General features: G+C 43.4%; 1 protein-coding gene across 1 annotated transcript in view; it reads left to right on the top strand.

The window, feature by feature from the left end:
* Window positions 1-24,059, top strand: part of TMEM132D (transmembrane protein 132D) — an 880,461-nt gene that overhangs the window by 381,846 nt on the left and 474,556 nt on the right. The window contains exon 3 of the mRNA XM_035258183.3: window positions 11,768-11,914. Within this exon, the coding sequence (XP_035114074.2) occupies window positions 11,768-11,914 (147 nt within the window). The remainder of the gene's footprint in view (window positions 1-11,767; window positions 11,915-24,059) is intronic.

The raw sequence follows: 24,059 nt of genomic DNA, 5'->3' as shown, positions 1-24,059 counted from the left end.
TTCTCACGTGCTGGTTTAGTGTCAGTGACGCAAACGGTTTGCCCTGTCTTTCTAGAAACGGCGGTGAACGAGTGCAGCTCCCTCTACCATCCCTTACCATGCCCTCCCAACTCAGCCATCCATTTCTGGGAGGGTGTGTTGAGGGGCGCAGCCTCTGTCAAAGTTTTGTTTTTCCAAGTGAGAAAACCCGGTCTGCATGGAGTCGTAATCATTCCTGGGTCCATGTTCCCACACAACAATTTGTAAAATAGTTAAATAACACCCTTTTCTGTGTTCAGCAGGAACAAGGAGGGTCCTTCTCTCCATTCACACATTAGGCAGAGGGCAAATCGGACATCAAAGACATCTACGTATGTCTATATATTTCCCTTCTGCCTGCTACATGTGTCCTCACTGGCTTTACCATTCCTCAGAAACAGGAGCCATAAAATAAGGGAAGTGGTTCTAAGTAGCCACTCCTCGCACTGAGCCCTCTGACCTCTTGCTTTGCTTTGTTTCCTTCACGGAGCTTATGTGAGTGCATGTGCTCCGTCTCTCCCACTAGAATGTGAGTCCCATGGCAATAGAAAACGGATGTTTCTTCTCACCTGCATATCCAGTGTGTGGAGTATCTGAAGAGGGAGCACTCAACAAGAATTTGTTGAATGAGGCAGGGCACGGTGATGGCTCATGCCTGTAAACCCAGCACTTTGGGAGGTCAAGGCGGGAGGGTTCCTTGAAGCCAGGAGTTGGAGACCCAGCCTGGGCAGCATAGTGAGACCCCCATCTCTACAAAAAAAAAGTGATTATGGAATGAGGCTGGTATGGTGGCTCACACCTGTAATCCCAGCACTTTAGGAGGCCAAGGCAGCAGGTGGATTACTTGAGGCTGGGAGTTTGAGACCAGCCTGGCCAGCAGAGTGAAACCCCGTCTCTACTAAAAATACACAAAAGCAGCTGGGCGTGGTAGCACACACCTGTAATCCCAGCTACTCAGGAGACTGAGGCATGAGAATTGCTTGAACCAGGGAGGTGGAGGTTGCAGTAAGCAGAGATAACATCACTGCACTCCAGCCTGGGAGACAGAGCAGGACTCTGTCTCAATATATATATTAAAAAAAAAAGTATTTATTGAATGAATCAGTGGATGAACACACCTACCCAGAGGCAGCTTTGATTTACTTTCCTCAAATTACTTACTTCAGTCCTTTATAGCCACAGCTTATTATTTGCTTATTTTTAGTGGTGGAGGTGGAGCTGCTGACTTCAGAACCTCTAATGTCCAGTGTCCCTGCCCATTGCGCTGGCACAGCTCCTGGTGAGGCTGGTGTCCCTGTCTGTCACACTGACACAGCTCCTGGCTTGTACGCACCCCTTCTGCCCTGTTTCTACGCATCCCACATGTCTCCTGAACTAGCACTCATAGGGAACGCCTGTCCTTGGGGACCCTTCTCATGCACTGACTGTCAGGAGGGAAACCAGCTGCTTGGAAGGACTAAAGATGATGTGCAGAAACCATGTAGTTCTAAGATGGCTTTTGAAAGCCATTGAACATCTGTGCTTGCAAAAAAAAAAAACAAAACCCACAGACCAGGCTTCATGGAGTGAAATGAGTAGATTCAAATGTACTCGAGGAGAAACAGGAGGACCCCAGAGCCAGCAGCAGGCCTGGCCAGAGAATTGACACTGCACGTGGCTCACCCTCTGTGCCGTGGCACCTGCTCACGTGGCTCACCCTCTGTGCCATGGCACCTGCTCACGTGGCTCACCCTCTGGGCCGTGGCACCTGCTCACGTGGCTCACCCTCTGGGCCGTGGCACCTGCTCACATGGCTCACCCTCTGTGCTGTGGCACCTGCTCACGTGGCTCACCCTCTGGGCCGTGGCACTTGCTCTGTGCCTTTGATCGTTCTTCCCTGTGGGTTCTCCTGAGTTGGCAGGCAGCCAGCCCATTTCTGGCTTCGACCTGTTTTGTCTCCTGAGCTGGTTGAGAACAGAAACCAGGATGACCTGTGATCAAAGCAGTATGTTTAATATACAGTCGTCTCCTTTAATCCAAGGTTTTGCTTTCTGAGGTCCAAAAACATTAAATGGAAAATTCCAGGCTGGTTGCGGTGGCTCATCACTCCTGTAATCTCAATGCTTTGAGAGGCTGAATCAGGCAGATCACTTGAGTTCAGGAGTCTGAGATCAATCTGGGCAACATGGTGAAATCTCGTCTGTGCTTAAAAAAAAAAAAAGAAAGAAAATTGTCAGATGTGGTGGCTCACACCTGTGGCCCCAGCTACTGGGGAAGCTGAGCTGGGAGGATCACTGGAGTCTGGGATGCAGAGGTTGCAGTCAACTTAGATTGTGCCACTGTACTCCAGCCTAGGTGACAGAGTAAGATTCTGTCTCCAAAAAAAAAAAAAAAAAAAAAAAAATCCAGAAATAGAAATAGCAAGTTTTAAATTCCATGTCATTCTGAGTAGTGTGATGAAATCCCACCCCAGCCCTCCTGGGACATGAATCATTCCTTTGTCCTATACTTGCAACCCCCCTGCATGCAATACCTGCTCGCCCTACCCCCTCGTCACCAACATGGTCTCCTCCTGACACCCAGCCATCGACATCAACACCTCATGCTCCAGGATCACCTATAGGAGAGGATGCTCCTCCTGCCCCATCACCAGAGGCCACTAGTAGCCAAACGCTGCCTCTCAGTAGCTGTGCCATTCACCTCCCTTCATCTCATTATGGAGAAATTTTATTATCTCTCATTGTCATCATAAGAAAAAGAGTGACTACAGTGCAGGAAGATATTCTGAGAGAAACCACATCGCCGTGACTTGTATTGCAGTATATTTTCGTAATTGTTGTATTTTATGATTAGTTATGACTGTTAATCTCCTCCTGTGTCTAATTTATAAATTGAACTTTATGATAGGCATGTGTAGAAAACAACATAGTATATATAGGGTTCAGTACTATCCATGGTTTTATACATCCACTGGGGATCTTGAAATGTATCCTCCACGGATAAACTGGGACTGCTGTCGTCACATCTACAGGGCACAGCTGTGCAGGTTGTGCACTGCTCCACCGTATAAGGCCCCATTTATATCATACTCTAGATGAATAGAGCCTCCTGCGGTTGGCCAGTCACAAGTTGCATGGCCACATGGTAGCCATAGGCATGATCATTTATATAAAATTATAGATTGGGTGTAGAAATGTACACAGAGGAATGATGACTAAATTATGGATAGCTTAGGTGTCAAGTAATGGAACTAATTTTTTGAGTTTCTTCCTTGTATTTTGTGCGTATCCAGTGATTCAGGCATTCCTTCATTCTGAAGATATTTAGCTTCATCATCTATAGCTAACTTAAATCTCGGAAGTGACAGATGGCATTGCTTGGCTTTAAATCTCGAGACGTCTGTTTGTCCTGGACAGCGTCTTAAAATTTTGGAATTTGACATAAAAGTCAAGATTTGTCTTCGGCAACACGTGGCCTGCGTGCCCCGTAGGTGAGGCCAGGACTCTACAGTTTGAGTGGTCACTGTTAGTTATTTTGTGTTTCCTAATTAATGACAGGCTGAGCTTTGCTGCCAGTGCTTTCTTTTTTTTGAGACAGAGTCTCCCTCTGTTGCCAGGCGCCAAGCCGGAGTGCAGTGGCGCGATCTCCGCTCACTGCAACCTCCGCCTCCTGGGTTCAAACAATTATCCTGCCTCAGCCTCCCAACTAGCTGGGACTACAGACGTGAGCCACACCCAGCTAATTTTTGTGTTTTTTACTAGAGACGGGGTTTCACCATGTTGGCCAGGATGGTCTCGATTTCCTGACCTCGTGATCTGCCCACCTTGGCCTCCCAAAGTGCTGGGATTACAGGCGTGAGCCACTGCACCAGGCCTGCCAGGGCTTTTTCATGTTCAGTTAATCCACCAGTTACTGAAAACTGGTCTCATCTTTTGCCCTCAGTGCAGTGGAGGTTGTATCCCCATGCTTCCCTTTCTCGGCTTCTCCCTGTGGGGTGTGGAGACCCCCCGCTTTCTTCTGTGAACCAATTCCTGTTCTCTTTCATCTCCTCGGACTATTCTCCACTTCCTTATGTTCCTCTAGAGCCTTTGAATGCCTCACGGTTAGCAAGATAGCAAAAACTGGTTGCATGGAAGTCACAGCTCTTTCTTCTAAATTTAACTTTACCCACCAAAATGGCAGTGGGAAAACAGATTTCCTCATACAAATGAAGATGTGAACATTTAGAGCTGGCAGCAGCATTGAAGCTCCATGTGAATATTTCTTTTCATTTATTTCTTTTTTATTTTTGTCGTTGTTGTTGAACAAAGCTGAATTTTTAAAAATTGTACTTTGGGCTCTGGGGTACACGTGCACATCCTGCATCCTGCAGGACTGTTACATAGGTACGTACATGCCATGGTGGTTTGCACCCTCCATCCCCCCATCGCCTACGTCAGGCATTTCTCCATCCCCATCCTTCCCACCCTCTCCACCACTGTCCCTCCCTGCCCCTCCCCCCCACACCCCCCACCTACCCCAGTGAGGGTTGTTCCCTTCCCTGTGCCCAGATGTTCTCATTGTCCGTCACCTGCCTATGGGTGAAAACGTGGTGTTTGGTACTATGCAGCTGTAAAAAACGATGAGTTCGTGTCCTTTGTAGAGACATGGATGAATCTAGAAACCATCATCCTCAGCAAACTGACACAAGAGTATTTCTGCATGAGCTTCCTGTAACACAACTGCTGCTGCTCTGTGTCATCCCCCCATTCTTGGGAACTAAAGGGCCCGGGGATTAACGTGGTCTCCTCGAATGTGGGGTGAGCAGAGCCTAAGGGGTATGCAAAACGATTCATTGGAGGATGAAATAAAATCAGGACGTGACAACTGATTATTTTAATCTCAACATTTAAAAATGTTATTTGTATGTATATTTCATAGCACACGTTATTTCAATAGTCCGACCAGTGGTTTGGCTGTAAAGTTTATGAACATAAAGACCTATGCAGAGGTTTCATGTGCAGGTATTTTTACTGATAGGGGTACATGGCAAAGAAGTTGGAACCGTGTCATTTAAATGGTCACTTTAATTAGGCTCAGCTCTTTCTTCTGCATCACTGTTGGTCTTTAACTTCCTATAGTGAAATAGTCACAAAGTAAGGAGACTCAGCAAAGCATATTCCAGTGATAGAAAGAGGGGCCCAGTGTCTGCCAAAGTGAAAAGTGCTTCATGATCCCCAAAATGCTGATAGTGGCACCGTAAGCTGGCACAGCCAAGTCATTGTCGTCCAGGGCAGGGCTGAGATGTCCAGATGAGGCTGGAAGTGGTTCATCATGTGTGCAAGATGCTATGTGCTATGTCAACATGTACATTCAGTGGAGAGTGGTGTTGGCATACATTTTTTTTTTCAGATCAACTGGAAATTAGAAGCAAAGAGTGATTGCAAAATATGTTAATATAGCTACTACCTATAAAAAATGAAGCTTATTTTATGCTGTGTCACTATTAATGAGAGAAAATAAGTAAGGAGACAAGGAGCAATTCTGAAAAGCTTTGCTGTGGCCCAAAAGGCACGTTTCCATCAATTAATTGGGAGGAATCCCATCACCGAGTCTACATGTGGACGAGTGTGGCACCCTTCAGTGGGTGCGCACTGTGTATTATTCCAAAGATTGAGCCTAGATGGGGCTCTAAAATGGAGACACCAGATTTCACCAGGATTTGATCTACTCAGAGACCTGGCACTGGGAGACTATGTGACCACATGAATCTCTCAGGGAGAAACATGTAGACGAATCTTTCATTTCAGAAGTGAGAGAAGCAGTCTGGAAGTTTGGATCTCTTCCTGTCTTCCTTCCTTCAGTTCCCTAGACTTCTACAGTCAGTTACTGATTCAGGCCAGTATTAGCCTGCGGATATCTGATCAGCCAATAACGGTTTCTAACGGAACTATGTTTATTATGAACAAATACCCAGAGACTTACAACTGACATGTCTCTTCTTCGGCTTTGAATTCTATAGAGCATAACTTCTCTCCCTGCCCTCCTCTCTTCGCTTTCTTTTTCTTTCATTTTTTCCTAAGAACACACACACACACACACCTTAAATAAACCTCACAAAAAACAAAACGCTGAAATTCCCCTTTGTCCTCTTTTATCTCACCAATTTTGCTTTCTGCCTCTATGCATTCTTCTTCTTCTTCTTATTATTATTATTATTTATTTATTTCACATTTTAGGTTTTGGGGTACATGTGCAGAACATGCAAGATAGTTGCATAGGTACACATGTGGCAGTGTGATTTGCTGCCTTCCTCCCCTTCACCCACATCTGGCATTTCTCCCCATGCTATCCCCCCCAACTCCGCCCCCCGCTGTCCCTCCCCTATTCCCCCAATAGACCCCAATGTGTAGTGCTCCCCTATAGGTAGTACACATTTGTATTAGTTCAATGGCCCCAGTGTGAAATTCATAAATGATTATGCCTGTATTCAGGTTGCATACTAAGAATGCTTCCACTGACGAGCATGAATAAGTAGGAAGTTTCTCTTCGGGGCAATGTTGCCATCAGCCTAAGTCTCTGCATACAGTGATTTGAGGAGTGCACTCAAATTCATAGGCTTTAGGAGCTGACACCTCCCATCAGCGGGAGCCCCTTGGTGTGTGGTGGAGGGAGATGCAGACCTCCATCTAAACCCATCTCTCTTTCCACCATAGTGACCGGGTCACAGTGGGGATACGGCTGTCCAGGTAAAGACTGACTTCCCAGCACTCGCTGCTCTTGCAGCCAGGTATGGCCATGAAACTAGGAAGGTGAGTGAGTTTGGGCATGCAATGCCCACCTCGCCTGCTTAAGAGGAAATCCCTGGCTCTGCTCTCCTGCTCTTCCCTCTTCCCCTTGGCTGGGATGATCATGAGCACAGAGACATTCAAAGTTATAGATTAAAAACAGTAGAGATGCCTTCAGCCTTGATCCCTGAATGACTGAGTGGAAGAGAGCCACTCAACAACCTGGATTACCAGCCATGGATTTTCACAGGAGGAAGAAATACAGGTCCTTGGTCTTGAAGTCACTGAATCTTCGCCTCCCCTTGTTATGTAATTGGAAATGATAATAAATAACTCAGGCTACATTAAAGAAGAAGGGACTGGATGGGAGGATGGGGTATATTTCATATGCCTAAAGGAAAGGCTGAGAGCCAGATTCAGAAATGTTAGCTGTGTTAATTTCTGCAAACCAGAGAGAAGGAAGCAATAGACGGTTGTACCAGGGCCACGAGAGTGGGTGAATTTCCCTTAAACTTTTTTATTTGCTGTGTCTCTGTTCAAGACTATATTCCAGAGAGAATCTTTCAGCTGGACTGGCTTAGGTCATGTGTCTACCCCTTGTCCAGGACTAGAGAGAGAAGCTCTTGACTTACAAATCCACCATGGTAGTACAGAGTGGCAGAGGGGTGGGTCACGTAAGCAAAATCCAGATGCTGCTACCCAGGAAAGGGAAGATTGGTTATGGAGAGCAAAAGCAACAACCGTGTGCCACATTTCTGAGCCCTGGCTATGGTACTTGGAACTGTGTGTGTCTGTGTGTGTGATGTATATACATATTATACATTATGTATACATATATGTATATACAAATTTTTGGATATATATTATATACTCTATTATATACTCTGTTGCGCTATTATGTTTTAAAAACACAATAGACCCTTAAGCCCAAGCAGATTTTGTTTATACCAAGTCACAGTGCATGTGCATACTATGGGAAAAATGACGGCTTTTCCCCCTTCACCGTGGTAGATACATTATCAAGAATACATTTACAGCAAAGTATCTTCAGAAAGCAAGTGCTATGTTTATCTCTGTGTAATGAGGCTGTCAGTGTAACCTGTATTTATTGAACCACAAGTAGGTTATAAAACTTGCATTAATGAATGTAAGTAACTCAGTTGCCATAAACAAAGTAAGTCATCAGCATTTGCTCCAGATCCAGCGGAGCCCAGCGGCATACGCTCTGGAACTGCCTTAACGGTTCCAAACGGTGCCACTGACAGCTCCTGAGACCAGTGCTTCAAAATTATTAACCCAACACACACCGTGTTCAGTAAACACTGTGTCCACATCTCCAAAGAATGACTATTCAGTTTATTGCTTACATTTCACTTGATGTTCACACACAAGGATACCTCTTGAGTGGGTACGCCTTCCCCAATTCCGAACACCTAACGCATGCCCTAGAAATGTGTCTTCTGTTATGAAAGTGTTGGGGCCGGGCATGGTGGCTCAAGCCTGTAATCCCAGCACTTTGGGAGGCCAAGGTGGGTGGATCACGAGGTTAAGAGATCGAGACCATCCTGGTCAACATGGTGAAAGCCCGTCTCTACTAAAAATAGAAAAAAATTAGCTGGGCATGGTGGCACATGCCTGTAATCCCAGTTACTCAGGAGGCTGAGGCAGGAGAATTGCCTGAACCCAGGAGGCGGAGGTTGCGGTGAGCCGAGATCGCGCCATTGAACTCCAGCCTGGATAACAAGGGCGAAACTCCGTCTCAAAAAAAAAAAAAGAAAGTGCTCTGCGTCTATGAAAGACAATTCCCAGGGTCCTGTATAAATTTCTAGGAAAAAACGTTTTCACAGAAATATGCTACAGATAATAGCTTCATGTAGCTACAGAATTATTAGCAGTAAATGTTGGATACCTCACGAGTTAAACAAGCCACTGTGTCCTTTCTTAAGAACTTGAAAAGGATTCATTGGAGAAGCATCATCTGAATTCCAAATAGCCCACTTATGAATACAATTTCAGAAAAATATAAGCCCATTATATATCAGAAAAGGCCTCTGTACTGATATCTCCTGTATAATGAAAAGGTTGTCACAGCCAGGTTGATGACCTATTTATTTAAAGCAATGTAGATTCAATGAAATTCCACTGCACCGTAATTGGGACAGCCTTTAGAATTCAGCTTTTTTTTCTTTTTTTTTTGAGACGGAGTTTCGCTCTTGTTACCCAGGCTGGAGTGCAATGGCGCCATCTCAGCTCACCGCAACCTCCACTTCCTGAGTTCAAACAATTCTCCTGCCTCAGCCTCCTGAGTAGCTGGGATTACAGGCATGCACCACCATGCCCAGCTAATTTTTTGTATTTTTAGTAGAGATGGGGTTTCACCATGTTGACGAGGATGATCTCGATCTCTTGACCTAGTGATCCACCCGCCTCGGCCTCCCAGAGTGCTGGGACTACAGGCTTGAGCCACTGCGCCCGGCCGTAGAATTCATCTTAACATAAAGGAACTGTCCGCAGCGGACTGGACACGTGTTTGCGGCCGCATCTTTGTTGCCTACAATTTGAACGAGTTTCTGCAAGGCAGGAATTGTATCTATTTGCTGAGTGTCTCACCTGAGTATCCAGAAAGGTCACATAGCTTTTTGGCATCTGCATGCAATTCCCAATTTATAAATGACTGTGTTCAAATGATTTTTTAAACATACAATGATTATTTAAACATAAACATGTATTTTTCCCCCCTTAGAAATAACGTTACACATGATGATCATTTTCTAAAAATGCTAACTTTTTCACTAGGACCACACCTTAGAAGCAATTCTTTCTCTCTTTGTGGACTAGCCAAGTCACTGTGTGTGCTGGGGGTTCCTAAGACCACCCCCAGGTCTAACGAGTCACTAGAACTCACGGGACTCAGCATGTGGTCAGAATCACTGCTATGATGCATTAGCCAAGGAACACCCAGCACAGTCTGCAGAGGGAAAAGGCACAGAGGGGAGACCATGCTCCCAGGAATCCTCTCCCCATGGAGTCACACGGGACGCACTTAATTCCTCCAATTCCTCCAGCAAATAGCTGTGACAGTATTGCCAGGGCAGCTCACCTGAGCTCAGGAGTTCAAGGTTTTCACTGGGAACTGCTCATAGGGGCCCCCTCTGCCTGGTACGTACCAACATTACACACTCCCAGAAGACAAACAGGTGTCCAGCATAAACCATGCGGTTTGCACAATCTAGGCACCATGAGCCCCTCTGACCATGAAATGGGAGGAAACATCCCCAAAATCCAGGTTCCCAGACACCCTTGCAAGCAGGCTTTCCTAAGGAGGGCACTCTGAAGCCTGCGGCCTCATCTCTTTTCTGCACACTAGGTTTTCAAATTGTTTCCATGGGAAAGAGTGTTCTTGGTGTTAGGGACAGATATGTTCTGCTCTTTCTTAAAGCCCTGGTCCTGTGAGTGTCATCTTCTCCTAATTGTATATATGTATATGTATTTATATGTATATATGTATATAAATATATATACACATATATATGTAGACACACATACACACTCATGGTTTTGCTGTCATTGTTCAGGCTGGAGTGCAATAGGGCAATCTCAGCTCACCTCAACCTCTGCCTCCCATGTTCAAGTGATTCTCCTGCCCCAGCCTCCAGAGTAGCTAGAATTACAGGCATGGGCCACCACGCCCAGCTAATTTTCAATTTTTAGTAGAGATGAGATTTCTCCATGTTGGTCAGGCTGGTCTGCAACCCCCAACCTCAGGTTATCTGCCCACCTCGGCCCCCGAGAATGCTGAGATTACAGGCATGAGCCACCGCGCCTGACCTGTCCCTGATATTAATAGCAGGTGGCGGTTTCACTTTCTCCTGTAGCACAGCAGAGAGGGATTTTGAGGCGTAGGCTCTGGCTCCATTGCCCTGCCTGCATGTTTGCATAGGCACAGTGATTACAAGTCTGGAGTCACTCCAAGCCGGCCACTCCCACCACCCTCTTCTGCCCAGGCACCGGCAAAGTGCTCCAGGTTCCTCTTGGTCCTTCCACTTCAAGACTTTTCCTATTTTCCACTGAAGGACTAAGAAAAAAAAACAGAGTAGGAAACATTTTTTTTTTCAAACTTCTAGGCCAGCTTGTAAATCAAAATCAAACTGTTTGAATTTATTTTCTATTTTATTTATTATTATTTTACTTTTGAGACAGGCTCTCACTCTGTCGCCCAGGCTGGAGTGCTGTGTGTCAATCCTGGCTCACTGCAGCCTTCGCCTCCCAGGCTCAAGTGATCTTCCCACCTCAGCCTCCTGAGTAGCTAGGACTACAGGGGCACACCACCAAATAATGTTTGTATTTTTAGTAGACATGGGATTTCATTATTCTACGTTTCTTTTAGAAACTTGAATTGGAAGGAACATAAGGAAAATAAATCATACAGTAAGAGGACAAGACTGTAAAATGGAAACGGGGCTGGGCGCGGCAGCTCCCACCTTGGGAGGCCGAGGCGGGTGGATCGCTTGCGGCCGTCATTAATCCCCACCCTGTCTGAACCTCGGCGTCCTCATTTTAAGCTGGGAACCTTGCTGGGAAGGTTAGATAATATAGACAAACGTCCCTCCGCGCCTGACACTGGCAGTCATTCAGTGAATGTGCGTTCTTCCTACAATCTTGGCGTTTGCACTTCAAGTTCATTGCCTTTTTCGATTCCGTGTTGCCAGGCGAAGGTCTCCAGATGCTGGTGTGTTTCTGTTTGACTCTGGCTTTATTTAAAGATACAAGCTGGTGCAACGATACTCTATTTCTTTGTGTATCTAATGTTTGCTGGCTGTCAGCATACCTTAGCTCTTTATTAAAGGTAGGAATCACTGAACAAAATAGGGCAGATGGATTGGAAAGCTACTGCACATTTGTAAGCTTACACCTGCAAGGCAGCGCTCCCCATGTTCCCAGAACCGGCATGACCCGGGGATTCCCTAGAGCTGACTCAGACCCACACTTACTGTCTCCCACAGGGCGAAGGTGAAGAAAGGCGTGAACATCATTGGCGTGCGAGCCAGCAGCCCTTCCATTTGGGATGTCAAGGAGCGCACGGATTATACTGGGAAGTATGCACCAGCTGTCATCCTTTGTCAGAAGAAATCGGCTGGCTTGGAAAACAGGTGAGTCCCAACTGGCGCCCGACATGTTCAGATCAGCTGCAAACGTGGCCTCATTTTGTTTTCTTAGATTGCTCACAAGCATTTCCACGGTGGTTTGCATTTGGTGTGTGTAGTATATGCTGTCAGGGCCTCCAGGTAAGATGAATGGAATCCTTCATTTGGGAAAGGTGGGCTGTTATTCACAGCGGACCTACTTAAGACCCCAGCAGAGCACTGTATCACCTGCAAGGACTGCAGTGTGCGGATGGAATTTACCCACAAATGGTGTTCCTCTTCAACATGACCTCTCTCTAATCCATGTTATTAGACGAATTGAAAGTCTGCCTGTCTCACGGAATGGCCCATTTTGCAAGTGTTAGAAACCAGAGTCTCTACGTCTCTTTTTACACGGGTGCATTCCACGTTTGCAGTGTTTACTTAAATATGATGCATATGATTGTATTCATGGACAGGCATTTTCTGATGGTACAGTGAACTGTCTGTGGTAGAATTGCAGGGAATTGTGGATCACTCTAGGGAGAAATTAAAACTTGACTCCATCTCTGATAGGCACCAAATTAGAAACAATCAATTCACAGCTGGGCAGAGAGAGGCTTGGAAACTCAGTAGTTCTTGTTTTATTTCACTTTCCTGAAATCTCCTCTGTGGCTCTGGGGATTTCCTAGTCTGGTGCCATATTTTTGTTACCTGTAGGTTGCTTTTTGCTGATGGTGCTGCTAAAATGTCAACCATAATGAAAGGGTGAATTCCGGTATGCCATGCATTATGTCTGAGGTGCATTTTTAAACTTCATACCTCAGTGTTTGGAAAATATCCTGATTTTTCATTATTTATTCTAGCAGGGATCTCATGAATCTCAGCTGATAGCTATTATGATTTTTTTGGCTTATTACCAAGGAGCGCTTGAAACCAATGTGGGGATGATTTCATTTGGGTTCTTTTCTCTACTTTGCTCAGCATTGGTTTTAGAATTTGGATTATCGGCAGCTCTGGTTCCGCACTTTCCTTTTTACTTCTTGAAGATTTGCTTGTAGAGCAAATGAGAGGGAAAAGAGAAAATCTGTTTGAGTGCAGCCCTAGATGTTTATGTAGTGATATGTGTGTGCCACCCTGGTGAGCTGGATGAACTTACAGATACACACACGCAAACACGTCTGTACCACTAATATAATTTGGAAAGAAGGTGCCATCTTAATAAAAGATTTCCTTTGTGTTTTGTGGTTAGCAAAAATTGGGATAGATGGACACATGGGCGGACGGATGGGGGGATGGATGGATGAATGGATAGATTAATGGGCAAATGAAGGGATGCGTGGGTAGGAGGATGAGAGGGTGGATGAATAGATGTTCTTATCAAAAGAAAAGAATACATTTGGGGAAAGAATCTCAACTAATGAACTTTTATTTTCTCTTGTGATTTTTTTTGCCATCTATTTTTATGTGTCAGTAGAAGCAGTAGTTGTAGTCTTGTCTATGAGAAGCCGAGGGATTTGAAGCATTAGAAAATGTTTTTTCCTTTTTTATCATTCATTTCTGACAAATAGTTCAGTTCATCTTGGACACGGAGAGATGGCATGGCTGGCCCAATGCTGGCTCCTCCCCACGGAAGCGTAAGCTGCCTTTTTATAGTTCCAGGGGCTTCCAGAGCCTCAGCACATCCAGAGCACATCCAAATGCACAAATGCTTGGTTCTTGCCATTTAGTTTTCTTTCATCTGTGTCAGTGTCTTCTTTTAAGAAACAGGTGCCCTGAATAGACTATCAGGCTCTTCTTTTAAAAGCCCTAATTCTTCATTCTAAATGAAGACTGTTCCTTGTCTCTTTGTAGATTCTGATGCCAGTTTTTTGTTTCCTTTTTTCTTTTTTCTTCTTGCGTTCTGTAGGCCAGGATATGCTTCCTCATACCATGGGTCTGGGTGATGGAAAAAGCTTATACACATACAGGTACACACGCAATATGTTGTGTGTGTGTATTATATATGCATGTAGATATTCTACATGCACATTATATATTCATATAGTACCTATAAATGCGATATAGGTATGAAAATGCATGCATGTAAATATGTACATTTTACGGGTGTTTTGTTGATACACAAATGTGTTGACATCGGTCGGGATTTTACGCAGCAGCTAGGAAGGCTTTGCTTAATGACGACGCTCTAGAACGGAAGTCTTGCCGTTTCAGGAGCAGGTCTCTGTACAGCGGTGTCTGGCACACATTGGGCTGTCTCTAAATATTGGTTTAATTTGATAATTTGTTCTAGAATTAGATCATATCTCTAGTATATATGTATTGTGATACAAATCTGTATGCACACATATTTAGTGGTTTTCTGTGTACTTGTTCAAAAAGTAAGGCACGCAGCTGCATATATAATGAGCCTGCATTTGGGGAACCCTGAGAAAGGTACTTTTGTGAGCAGACTATGTCCCCAGAAGTCTACACAAAGGACTGGCAACTGGGATTTCTGCTGGAGAGAACTGGGAAGCTGGGGGAAAAGGCTGAATGTGAATTACTTTTTCCAGTGAACCATTTGAACTGTTTAATTTTTTTTTTTTTTGCTGTGTGCTTGTATTACCTATCACATAAGACATCTGCAGCTAAAATAGAAATTTTAAAAATAAGATACATTTATTCATATATTCAACTCTTATCCTCACTTTAAAACTTTTTGTTTTACTTCTGCCTTTGGAGAATTAAACACAGAAAAACCATGCTCCATTATTTCAGATAGTGATGGACTGGGATGAGAGGTGCTTTTCTTAAGGATAATTGGAAAATGTGTTAGAGAGTAGATGTCTTAATCGTATTAGTAGGTTTTGCTTCAGAAGCTGTTCTGCTTTATCATTTCCTCCTACCCTCTTTGAGTGTTTTCCAGTTATTCTTAAAAGTCAGAATCTGATCATCATCATGCAAAAGAAACAGTCTTAATTAGCTTGAGAGTCATAGATTTTTGTATTGCTAATAATTTGGCATGGATCAGGAAGCTGCGTTAATGAAGTTAAGTCACTGTGAAAGGTTTAATTTTATGGATTAAGGAGACACTTTTGTGCTAATGATCAGCTCACCGGGAGTGAGTGAAGATCTCTTACCTAAGTTGAAACGCACCCTTCCCTGCTTGAAGAAGTTAGGTTGCTGAGAATCTGATCATAACAGTATGAACATGTGAATGTTACCACAGCTCTCAGATCTGCCGTGACTAAGCATTGCCTTGCAGGATAACTGGTCATGCTCCGTCCATCAAATTGCATTTTGCATTTTGAGACTCTTGCTCACTATACTCCTTTGTCAACTTAGATAAATAGGTAACAAAACCTCCATATTTTCATTCCCTTGTAGTTCTCTGAATAGCTGAGTGTTTACCAAAGCTTACCATAGTTGATATGTAGATGCTTTTAGGTGTTACACAGAAGTGAGGTGAAATATGCTTGAATGACAGAGACTTACATTTATTTAAGTTCTCCAGCAAGGTCTGATTGAAGAGAAGTGCATCTCTCGTAAGGCTAGTATGTCTTTACAACTTCCATCCTTAGCTAACACGTTGTAGATAGGCAAGAGTACGTAGCTAAATTTAATCTACTTTCATAATTATCTATTTGTTCATTGTAACAGTGATTTTACATTTTTTGTAAATAACATGTTTCATTTTAAAACAAATTGTTGGCTCACTGCAGCCTCTGCCTCTTGGGTTCAAGTGATTCTCCTACCTCAGCCACCCAAGTAGCTAGGAGTAGAGGCGTGCACCACCACTCCTGGCTTATTTTTGCATATATAGTAGAGACGGAGTTTCGCCGTGTTGCCCAGGCTGGTCTCGATCTCCTCAGCCCAAGGAATGCACCTGCCTTGGCCTCCCAATGTGCTGGGATTACAGAAGTGAGCCACCATGCCTGGCCTTAAGTAGGTTTTAAGTAATAACATGAGATGCTATAAATAAAAGGTAATTAACATTTCAAATATAGACAGATGTGATTAAATCATAACGGCACACTGAGGATTAGAACAGAGTAGCATCAATAAACACATCTCAAACTGTATTTGTTAGGGTTAGGTTAGAGTGTTTTCTAAAACAAATAGGAATATCTCAAACAGGACAGAAGTTTATTCTTTCTCACATAAAAGAAGCTGGTGGTAGGCTGGACAGGGCTGGCAGCTCCCCAGTATCATTAGGGTCCCAGGCACTTTTCTTCATTCAACACCATGTGAATGGAGGGTTTACATCCTCATAGATCAACATGGCTTCCGGAGTGCCAGTCATTGCATCAGCATTGCAGGCAAAGGAAAATGGACAGAAAAGGGTCTTTTTAACTGGGTTGACTCACTGCCGAGATTGTGCCACTGCACTCCAGCCTGGAGCCTGGCGACAGAGCAAGACTCTGTCTCAAAAAAAAAAAAAAAAGAGTCAACCTTCTTGGAAACTCTTTCAACCCTAATTCTCTCTCTTGCATCTCATTGATAAGACCTTAATCACGTGGCCAAACCATACTTCAAAGGAAAGTGGGAAACATGATTTATTGCCAGCAGTGTTCCCAGTTCAGAATTAGTGTTCTTCTCTAAAGAAAGAGCAGCCTGGGGTAGGGGGGCAACCAGAAACCTCTATTTCAGCAATTTATAAAGAATCCACATGTGGGATTTCCAGTAGGATGATGAAAAGAGCATAGTCCCCCACTACCGCCTTCACTTCACTAGGCTCCCTTAGAAATTCGCAGTCAAATATAATAAGGTGGGGAAACTCACATAAGCACTGTACCAGGACAGTTATTGTGCATATGTTAGAAACTTAAGGAAATGCCTGTTAAAGTTAATTTCCCAGCAGTCTGTCATCCACTAGATGAGACAATCAGCTCTTTTGACACCCAGAATCTGGGTATCACCAGACCAAAAAGAAACCTGAGACATGGTATGAAGTCATCAAAATGGCATAACTTTCCTTTTTTGGGCAACTGTGATTTACGATGCCTTAAATAGTTTCCACATCCTCCCTGCTGACTGTGGATCACCAGTTGCATTTATTACCATCCAAATGATGATTCCGCAGAGAGTGGGAAGAACAGAAATGTGAGATCCAGAAGTCTCATGCTTAGCTCCCATTGTTATGCTGCGCGTAGCAGTGATGTCTGTCTGGCGGATCACCAGAGAGGAAAAGCAACTTCCTCTCCTGTAATATTGGCATAACAATGCCAGCCTTCGCTGGACTGCTGTGAGAATCAAGTACAGTCACACGTGTGCACACGCTTTCAAATAATCAGCAGAAGCATTAAAGGAAACCCATCTCTTATCATTTGTAGATTGTTAAAACGCCCATGTTGTATGTGGGGCACACATACCCAAATCCTCCTAGACCATGAAGGATGCGTTTATTTCCAGAGTCTAAATTTAAATATTCCAAAGTACAAGATGAATCACATTAGTTGTATATCAAGCCTGTATCAAAGTTAACAACGTTTCCCCATTATGTTTAAATTTAGAATCTGTCAGAAGCATTTTCATTCAAGTTTGTTGTAATAACTTCTGCATTAGGAATACAACACACCAAGATGTTGTTTTCAAAACTACTAGTCATCATTTCTCCTAATTATATTAGCAAAAAAAAAAAAAATCTGACCAGGCACTGTGGCTTACACCTGTAATCCTGGCACTTTGAGAAGCCAAGGCAGGCAGATCATAAGGTCAGGAGATCAAGACCATCCTCACCAACATGGGGAAACCCCATCTCTACTAAACTACAAAAAAGTAGCCAGGCATGGTGGTGCGTGCCTGTAGTGCCAGGTGCTCAGGAGGCGGAGGCAGGGGAGTCACTTGAACCCAGGAGGCAGAGGTTGCAGTGAGCAAAGATCATGCTACTACTCTCCAGCCTGGCACAAAGACTCGTTCTCAGAAAAAATAAAAATAAAATAAACCAAATATGAAAATAATAAAATGTTTTTCTGAGGATAAGGGAGACAACAAACTCTTATACCCTTCTGGAGGATGTGTAAAATGGTTCTTCCACTTTAGAGATATATTTGTGAGTATCTGGCTAATAATATTTAAAACCTGCATCATATGACCCCGAAATTCCAGTTCTAGATGTATATGCTCTAGACGAAAGCTTAGCCGAGGGTCTGGAGAGATGGATACAGGGCTGTAATTGCAGCATTTATTTTATTTTATTTTTTTGGTAATAACAGACGGTTTAAACAGCCTAAATGCTCATCAAGTTGTGAATTAATTTTAAAATGCTGTGTTCATGTAATAGGATTTTATGCAGCAATTACAAGGGATGCCCTTGATCCCTGTATGTCAACAATAAATTGACCCAAAACTGTCATGTTGAATGGGGAGAAAACCTTGAATAGTAATGTACAATATGTTGCCACTCATATAATTATGAAAATAATCCTCACAGGAATGTGTTGTTTTAGAGAAAAATACTGAGCTCATACAGGTATAGATAGGATAATGGCCGTTTCTTGAAAAACCAGTGTTTGAGAAATGCAAGTTAAGATGAAGTGTGCAAAGATATTTTCTGGACATTGTGGGGAATAGTGCTTCAGATTCTTCTTAAGATAGCACTGAGTTTTGTCCCAGTAAATGTTAGCTTATCTGCATTGCCTCCTTGAGAAACATATAGACTGAGCCAGGAGGCAGCAGTAACTCAAGCATATGGCTTGGCAGTCAAGGGGAATGAGGAGCCCCATTCTCTGTGAAATCAGACTTCAGGCTGACTCACTCACCATTTCCTGACGCTCATTCAATCTCATTATACAGTAGCACGAGGGAGTATGAGATTTGCCTTAATTTACCCCTGTATTGCTTTGCTTTTATTATATCCATATATCTGATATTTAATATCTTCTGTTTCCAAGTGGAGCACCACATTTAGAATTAAATTATTGAACACCCGCTTTCCGTGGGTAATGGCGCTGAGTTACCGCCGTGCGTCTTTGCTTGCAGAAGCTGCTGTGGCTTTTTGATAGGCTCTCCAGAGTGCCATAATACTAAAATACTGACCGCTTCTCTTGCTACAGCTACGGAAGTCATGCGTGTGGCATAAATAATAACCTAATGGCAACAATAATTATATTATGCTGCTTGCTGATGTTCATCAGAATCCTTCGTCAGTACACTCTGGTGTTGTAGATCATAGCTAACGTCTGGTTGCATCGGCTTCTGATTTCAGAGTCCTCTGAAGGCCACTAGATATTGCTTCGAGGAAAAAGAAAGCTCTCCATTCATTGGAACTACCAAAAATATCTGCGGTGGCAGAAATATCTAAAATGACACACCCCATTCCATGTAGAAAACCATGTGCTGATATCTGTCTTCATGTAAATTTCTGAACTTGCAGCTTCAATAACTGTGTGTGTCTCTGTGTGTATGTGCGTGTGCATGCACAGGTGTATCACCCCTTGTGTCCTCTCTGAGCATGAAAACCTTCAGTAGTAGTCCTACCGGGAAAATAAATGTCTATGTCTGTGTCTGTATCTCCGTCTATGTACGTCTATTTGTCTGTATCTAGTGTATATATATGTCTGTATCTAATCTATATAGCTATGTCTGTAGATCCATATTTATATCTATATCTTATCCATACCAATATCTATACTTACATATGTATTTTACATACACACACACACTGTAAAATCTAAAAGTGTTTTCCATTTGTTAAGGATCATGAACATTTGCAGTCACTAGTTCTGATAGTGTTCACTGTAAACAGGTAAATAGATTTCTGCATCTCTACAGAAGAGCCTTGGATGTTTCTGTGGGTGACGGTGTGTTCCTTGGATGTTTCTGTGGGTGAGGGTGTGTTCCTTGAATGTTTCTGTGGGTGATGGTGTGTCCCTTGGATGTTTCTGTGGGTGACGGTGTGTTCCTTGGATGTTTCTGTGGGTGAGGGTGTGTTCCTTGGATGTTTCTGTGGGTGAGGGTGTGTTCCTTGGATGTTTCTGTGGGTGACGGTGTGTTCCTTGGATGTTTCTGTGGGTGAGGGTGTGTTCCTTGGATGTTTCTGTGGGTGAGGGTGTGTTCCTTGTGACAGCCATTTCCTTTCATCACTTACCTGTACGGGCCACACGGTCTCAGGTCTGTGCCTTCCCGCTCCATGACAGCCCTTTATTATGAGTATTTTATGAAACACCCTGAAACCTCCAGATTCCCCTGCTGTGCTTAGCTTGATGGGACAAATGCCGTGTTGGCATCATCTGTGTCTTGAAGGCCTGGGGAACAGTTAGAAAGACAATAGTATTTCATGGAACATTTAAAAAAGAAATGAAAGAAAAATTATGGGATCTGTCTGAAGAAGCTTTAGTTACAGTCCAACCGGTGCAAAGTATCATCTTGTTTCTTATGTTCTAAAAATTTCACTCCAGCTGTTGTTCTTTTGAACAGGAGGTCTTGCTGATATATACGGTTTGGGTTTTCTACCATTTCTAAAAGCAACTTTCTTCCGATAGCCTTCACCTGCCGTGATGTGTGTTGATCAGTGTCAAAATGTTCCTTGGTGACTTCTTAGTCTTTTAACCCTGGTGACTAACTGTGGCATCAGTTAGAGAAACTGGCAATGTGGGCATAGGACTTTATAGTCCACTTAGAGCCTTTTTAAAGCTCTTCTGTTATGAATTACGCACTGTCAAATTGACCTATTTTAGGCACACAGTTGAATGAGTTTTAGAAGATGCCTTTCATTGTTCAGCCATCACTACAACCCAGCTTCCATCACCAGAAAAAAGTCAGCTTTCAGAAACCCTTTGCATAACATTTTTATTTCTGTCTCAATTCTAGGCAATCAGTGGTCTCTTATGCCTGTCATTTTGCTGTTTCCCTAATAGCCCACATTGTAGATAACACAAATGTCTGCCAGCTGGTGAGTGGATAAATAACTGTGGTACAACTAAGCAGTGGAATACTACTCAGCAATGAAAAAAACCAGCTACAGAAGCATTGGGAAAACACAGAGGAGCCCTAAGTGATGCTGAAGGAAACCAGACACAAGAAGACATGTTTATGATTCCATTGATATTCGATTTTAGGTAGCATTTTATTTTATTTTTATTTATTTTTTTATTTTGAGATGGAGTTTCACTCTTGTCTCCCAGGCTGGAGCGGTCTCAACTCACTGAAACCTCTGCCTCCCAGGTTCAAGCAGTACTCCTGCCTCAGCCTCCCGAGTATCCGGAATTACAGGCACTCGCTACCACACCTGGCTAATTTTTTTTTGTATTTTTAGTAGAGACAGGGTTTACCATGTTGACCAGGCTGGTTTGGAACTCCCAACCTCAGGTGATCCACCTGCCTCGGCCTCCCAAAGTGCTGGGATTGCAGGCGTGAGCCACTGCGCCCAGCCGATCGCATTTTAAACTACTAGGTTTTCAGCTTCTCAGTGCGACCCACTAAGGTATAAAGTACCTGCTTACTTTATCCTTTCTCAACTGCTCTTTTATTTTATTTTTATTTTCTATATAAACTTGCTCTTTTCTTTTTAGAACTTTTTCTAAAGGGAACACTTAACTTTCATTTAAAAGCTCTGTGATCAGCACTAGAAAAAATAAATGATCCGTTTACCAGCCATTCTAATCAGGGGTACCATTAAAAGCTTTTTTGCCTCCCTTTTTTGAAGAGGTTTATGTCTTTAAACAAAGATTCCAATTAATAAATGCAGGTAGTTCTAGATACTTAATCTTTGTCTTAAAGGTAGATGCAGTTTTTCAATCACAGAAAAAAGATGCTGGGGGTAAATTCAACTCATAGCATAAGACCAGTGACCCCTTTTCCTAAAACTGGAACTCAGAAATCCTCCAGAGTCAAATGAGTTTCTCATTTGTATACAGAATACCAACATATGATGTAATTGTTTCAGGATCAAATTCAAAATCTACAGGAGAAATCAACTGAGACTCTGCAAATGAAAGAAAGTATCCTCTCAATTCAGTCATTGTCAATTTCAGTCACTGAGAGTCTTTGTCTGTAATTACTCGGCATTGTCCTTGGACAGCTCCCGAAGTCTGGGAAACTTGCTGACTGTGATTTTGATTACTCACTCCTAGATGCAAGCGTAACATGGATGAGAGCAACGTTTTGTTTGGTCTACAGGTTTATAGTGGCAGATCTACAGGCAGAAAAGACCACGTGGGTGGCTGAAATCACTGATGGGAGAGGATGATTGGATTTGGTATTTAATATCAAGACACAGAGATGATCTCAACATACACAGTTCAACCGCGGTGTGTGTAGATCACTCTTTTACCTGAAATCAGTAAAAAGGTGGAGGGCTTATGGAATAAAAACGGTGGAGCTTGGTCCAGGTTTCCTGAAACTCTGACAATAACAACATTTTCACGATGTTCACCACGTCCACGTCACACCTGAAAGGTCACTTACATGCTCCTCTAACTGCTTTTACTTTCTTTTTTTTTTTTTTTTTTTTTTTAATTTTTTATTGGATTATAGGTTTTGGGGTACATGAGCAGAGCATGCAAGACAGTTGCGTAGGTACACACATGGCAGTGTGCTTTGCTTTTCTTCTCCCCTTCACCCACATTTGGCATTTCTCCCCAGGCTATCCCTCCCCACCTCCCCCTCCCACTGGCCCTCCCCTTTTCCCCTCAATAGTCCCCAGTGTTTAGTACTCCCCTTTCTGTGTCCATGTGTTCTCATTTTTCATCACCCACCTATGAGTGAGAATATGCGGTGTTTCATTTTCTGTTCTTGTGTCAGTTTGCTGAGGATGATGTTTTCCAGATTCATCCATGTCCCTACAAACGACACGAACTCATCATTTCTGATTGCTGCATAATATTCCATGGTGTATATCTGCCACATTTTTCCAATCCAGTCTATTATCAATAAGCATTTGGGTTGATTCCAGGTCTTTGCTATTGTAAACAGTGCTGCAATGAACATTCGTGTACATGTGTCTACCCATCTGACAAAGGGCTGATATCCAGAATTTACAAACAACTCAAGCAGATTTACAGGAAAAAAACAAACAAGCCCATTCAAAAGTGGGCAAAGGATATGAACAGATACTTTACGAAAGAAGACATATATGAGGCCAACAATCATATGAAAAAATGCTCATCATCACTGGTCATCAGAGAGATGCAAATCAAAACCACATTGAGATACCATCTCACGCCAGTTAGAATGGCGATCATCAAAAAATCTGGAGACAACAGATGCTGGAGAGGATGTGGAGAAAAAGGAACACTTTTACACTGTTGGTGGGAATGTAAATTAGTTCAACCATTGTGGAAGACAGTGTGGCGATTCCTCAAGGCCTTAGAAATAGAAATTCCATTTGACCCAGCAATCCCATTACTGGGTATATATCCAAAAGACTGCTTTTACTTTCAAATGCAAGTCAGTTTATTCCAAAGGGAAGCCATCAAAAAATGGGAAAATTAGGAAAACTGGGATTTAGAAGTTAATTGTGGGAATCACATAATGAAAGGAGTCACTACTAATGAATTCCAGGAAGAGACTATGGTCTGCAGCCAGTTCCGGGGGCTGTTTCTTGCTTCTGTGTTAGAACAGAGGGTTGGCAGGTTCTACAGAAGGATTAGAGACGTACACACCCCAGAGGAAGCCTTTCTCCTTAAGTCAATCAAAGGATCGAAAGCAAGATGTAATGGTATGAAGTGTTTCCCTGTGTGTTATTGTTCTGCCCAGCTCAACACAGCTGGAAGCAGAGCAGGGGAGCTGGGAGGCCTTGAGATGATTTAATGTCCATTTTGGTGGGTGGGTAAGCACCCACCGAAAATCCAGTTAGGCCTCACCGAACACAGTCTTGCACAGCCATGGTGACACATGGGCCACACTAACAGAAACAGTGCTGTACAAAATACATATCTATCTACACACACGTGTGCACAGACACCATAGTCCTAGAGCCCTTTACAGGTCACAAAGTGTCTTCTGTATGGGAAATGTATGTTTTCTCCTGATTGCTTCTTTGATCCCTTTAAAGTAAGCCTTCTTGTCCAGGCACGGTGGCTCACGCCTATAACCCCAGCCCTTTGGGAGGCCAAGGTGATGGATCACCTGAGGTTAGGAGATCGAGACCAGCCTGGCCAACATGGCGAAACCCCGTCTCTACTAAAAATACAAAAGTTAGCTGGGCATGATAGCAGGTACCTGTTATCCCAGCTACTTGGAGGGTGAA

Source organism: Callithrix jacchus, chromosome 9 (genome assembly GCF_049354715.1).
Source record: "Callithrix jacchus isolate 240 chromosome 9, calJac240_pri, whole genome shotgun sequence".
Classification (NCBI taxonomy): domain Eukaryota; kingdom Metazoa; phylum Chordata; class Mammalia; order Primates; family Cebidae; genus Callithrix; species Callithrix jacchus.
This window is presented reverse-complemented; position numbering and strand designations above follow the sequence as displayed.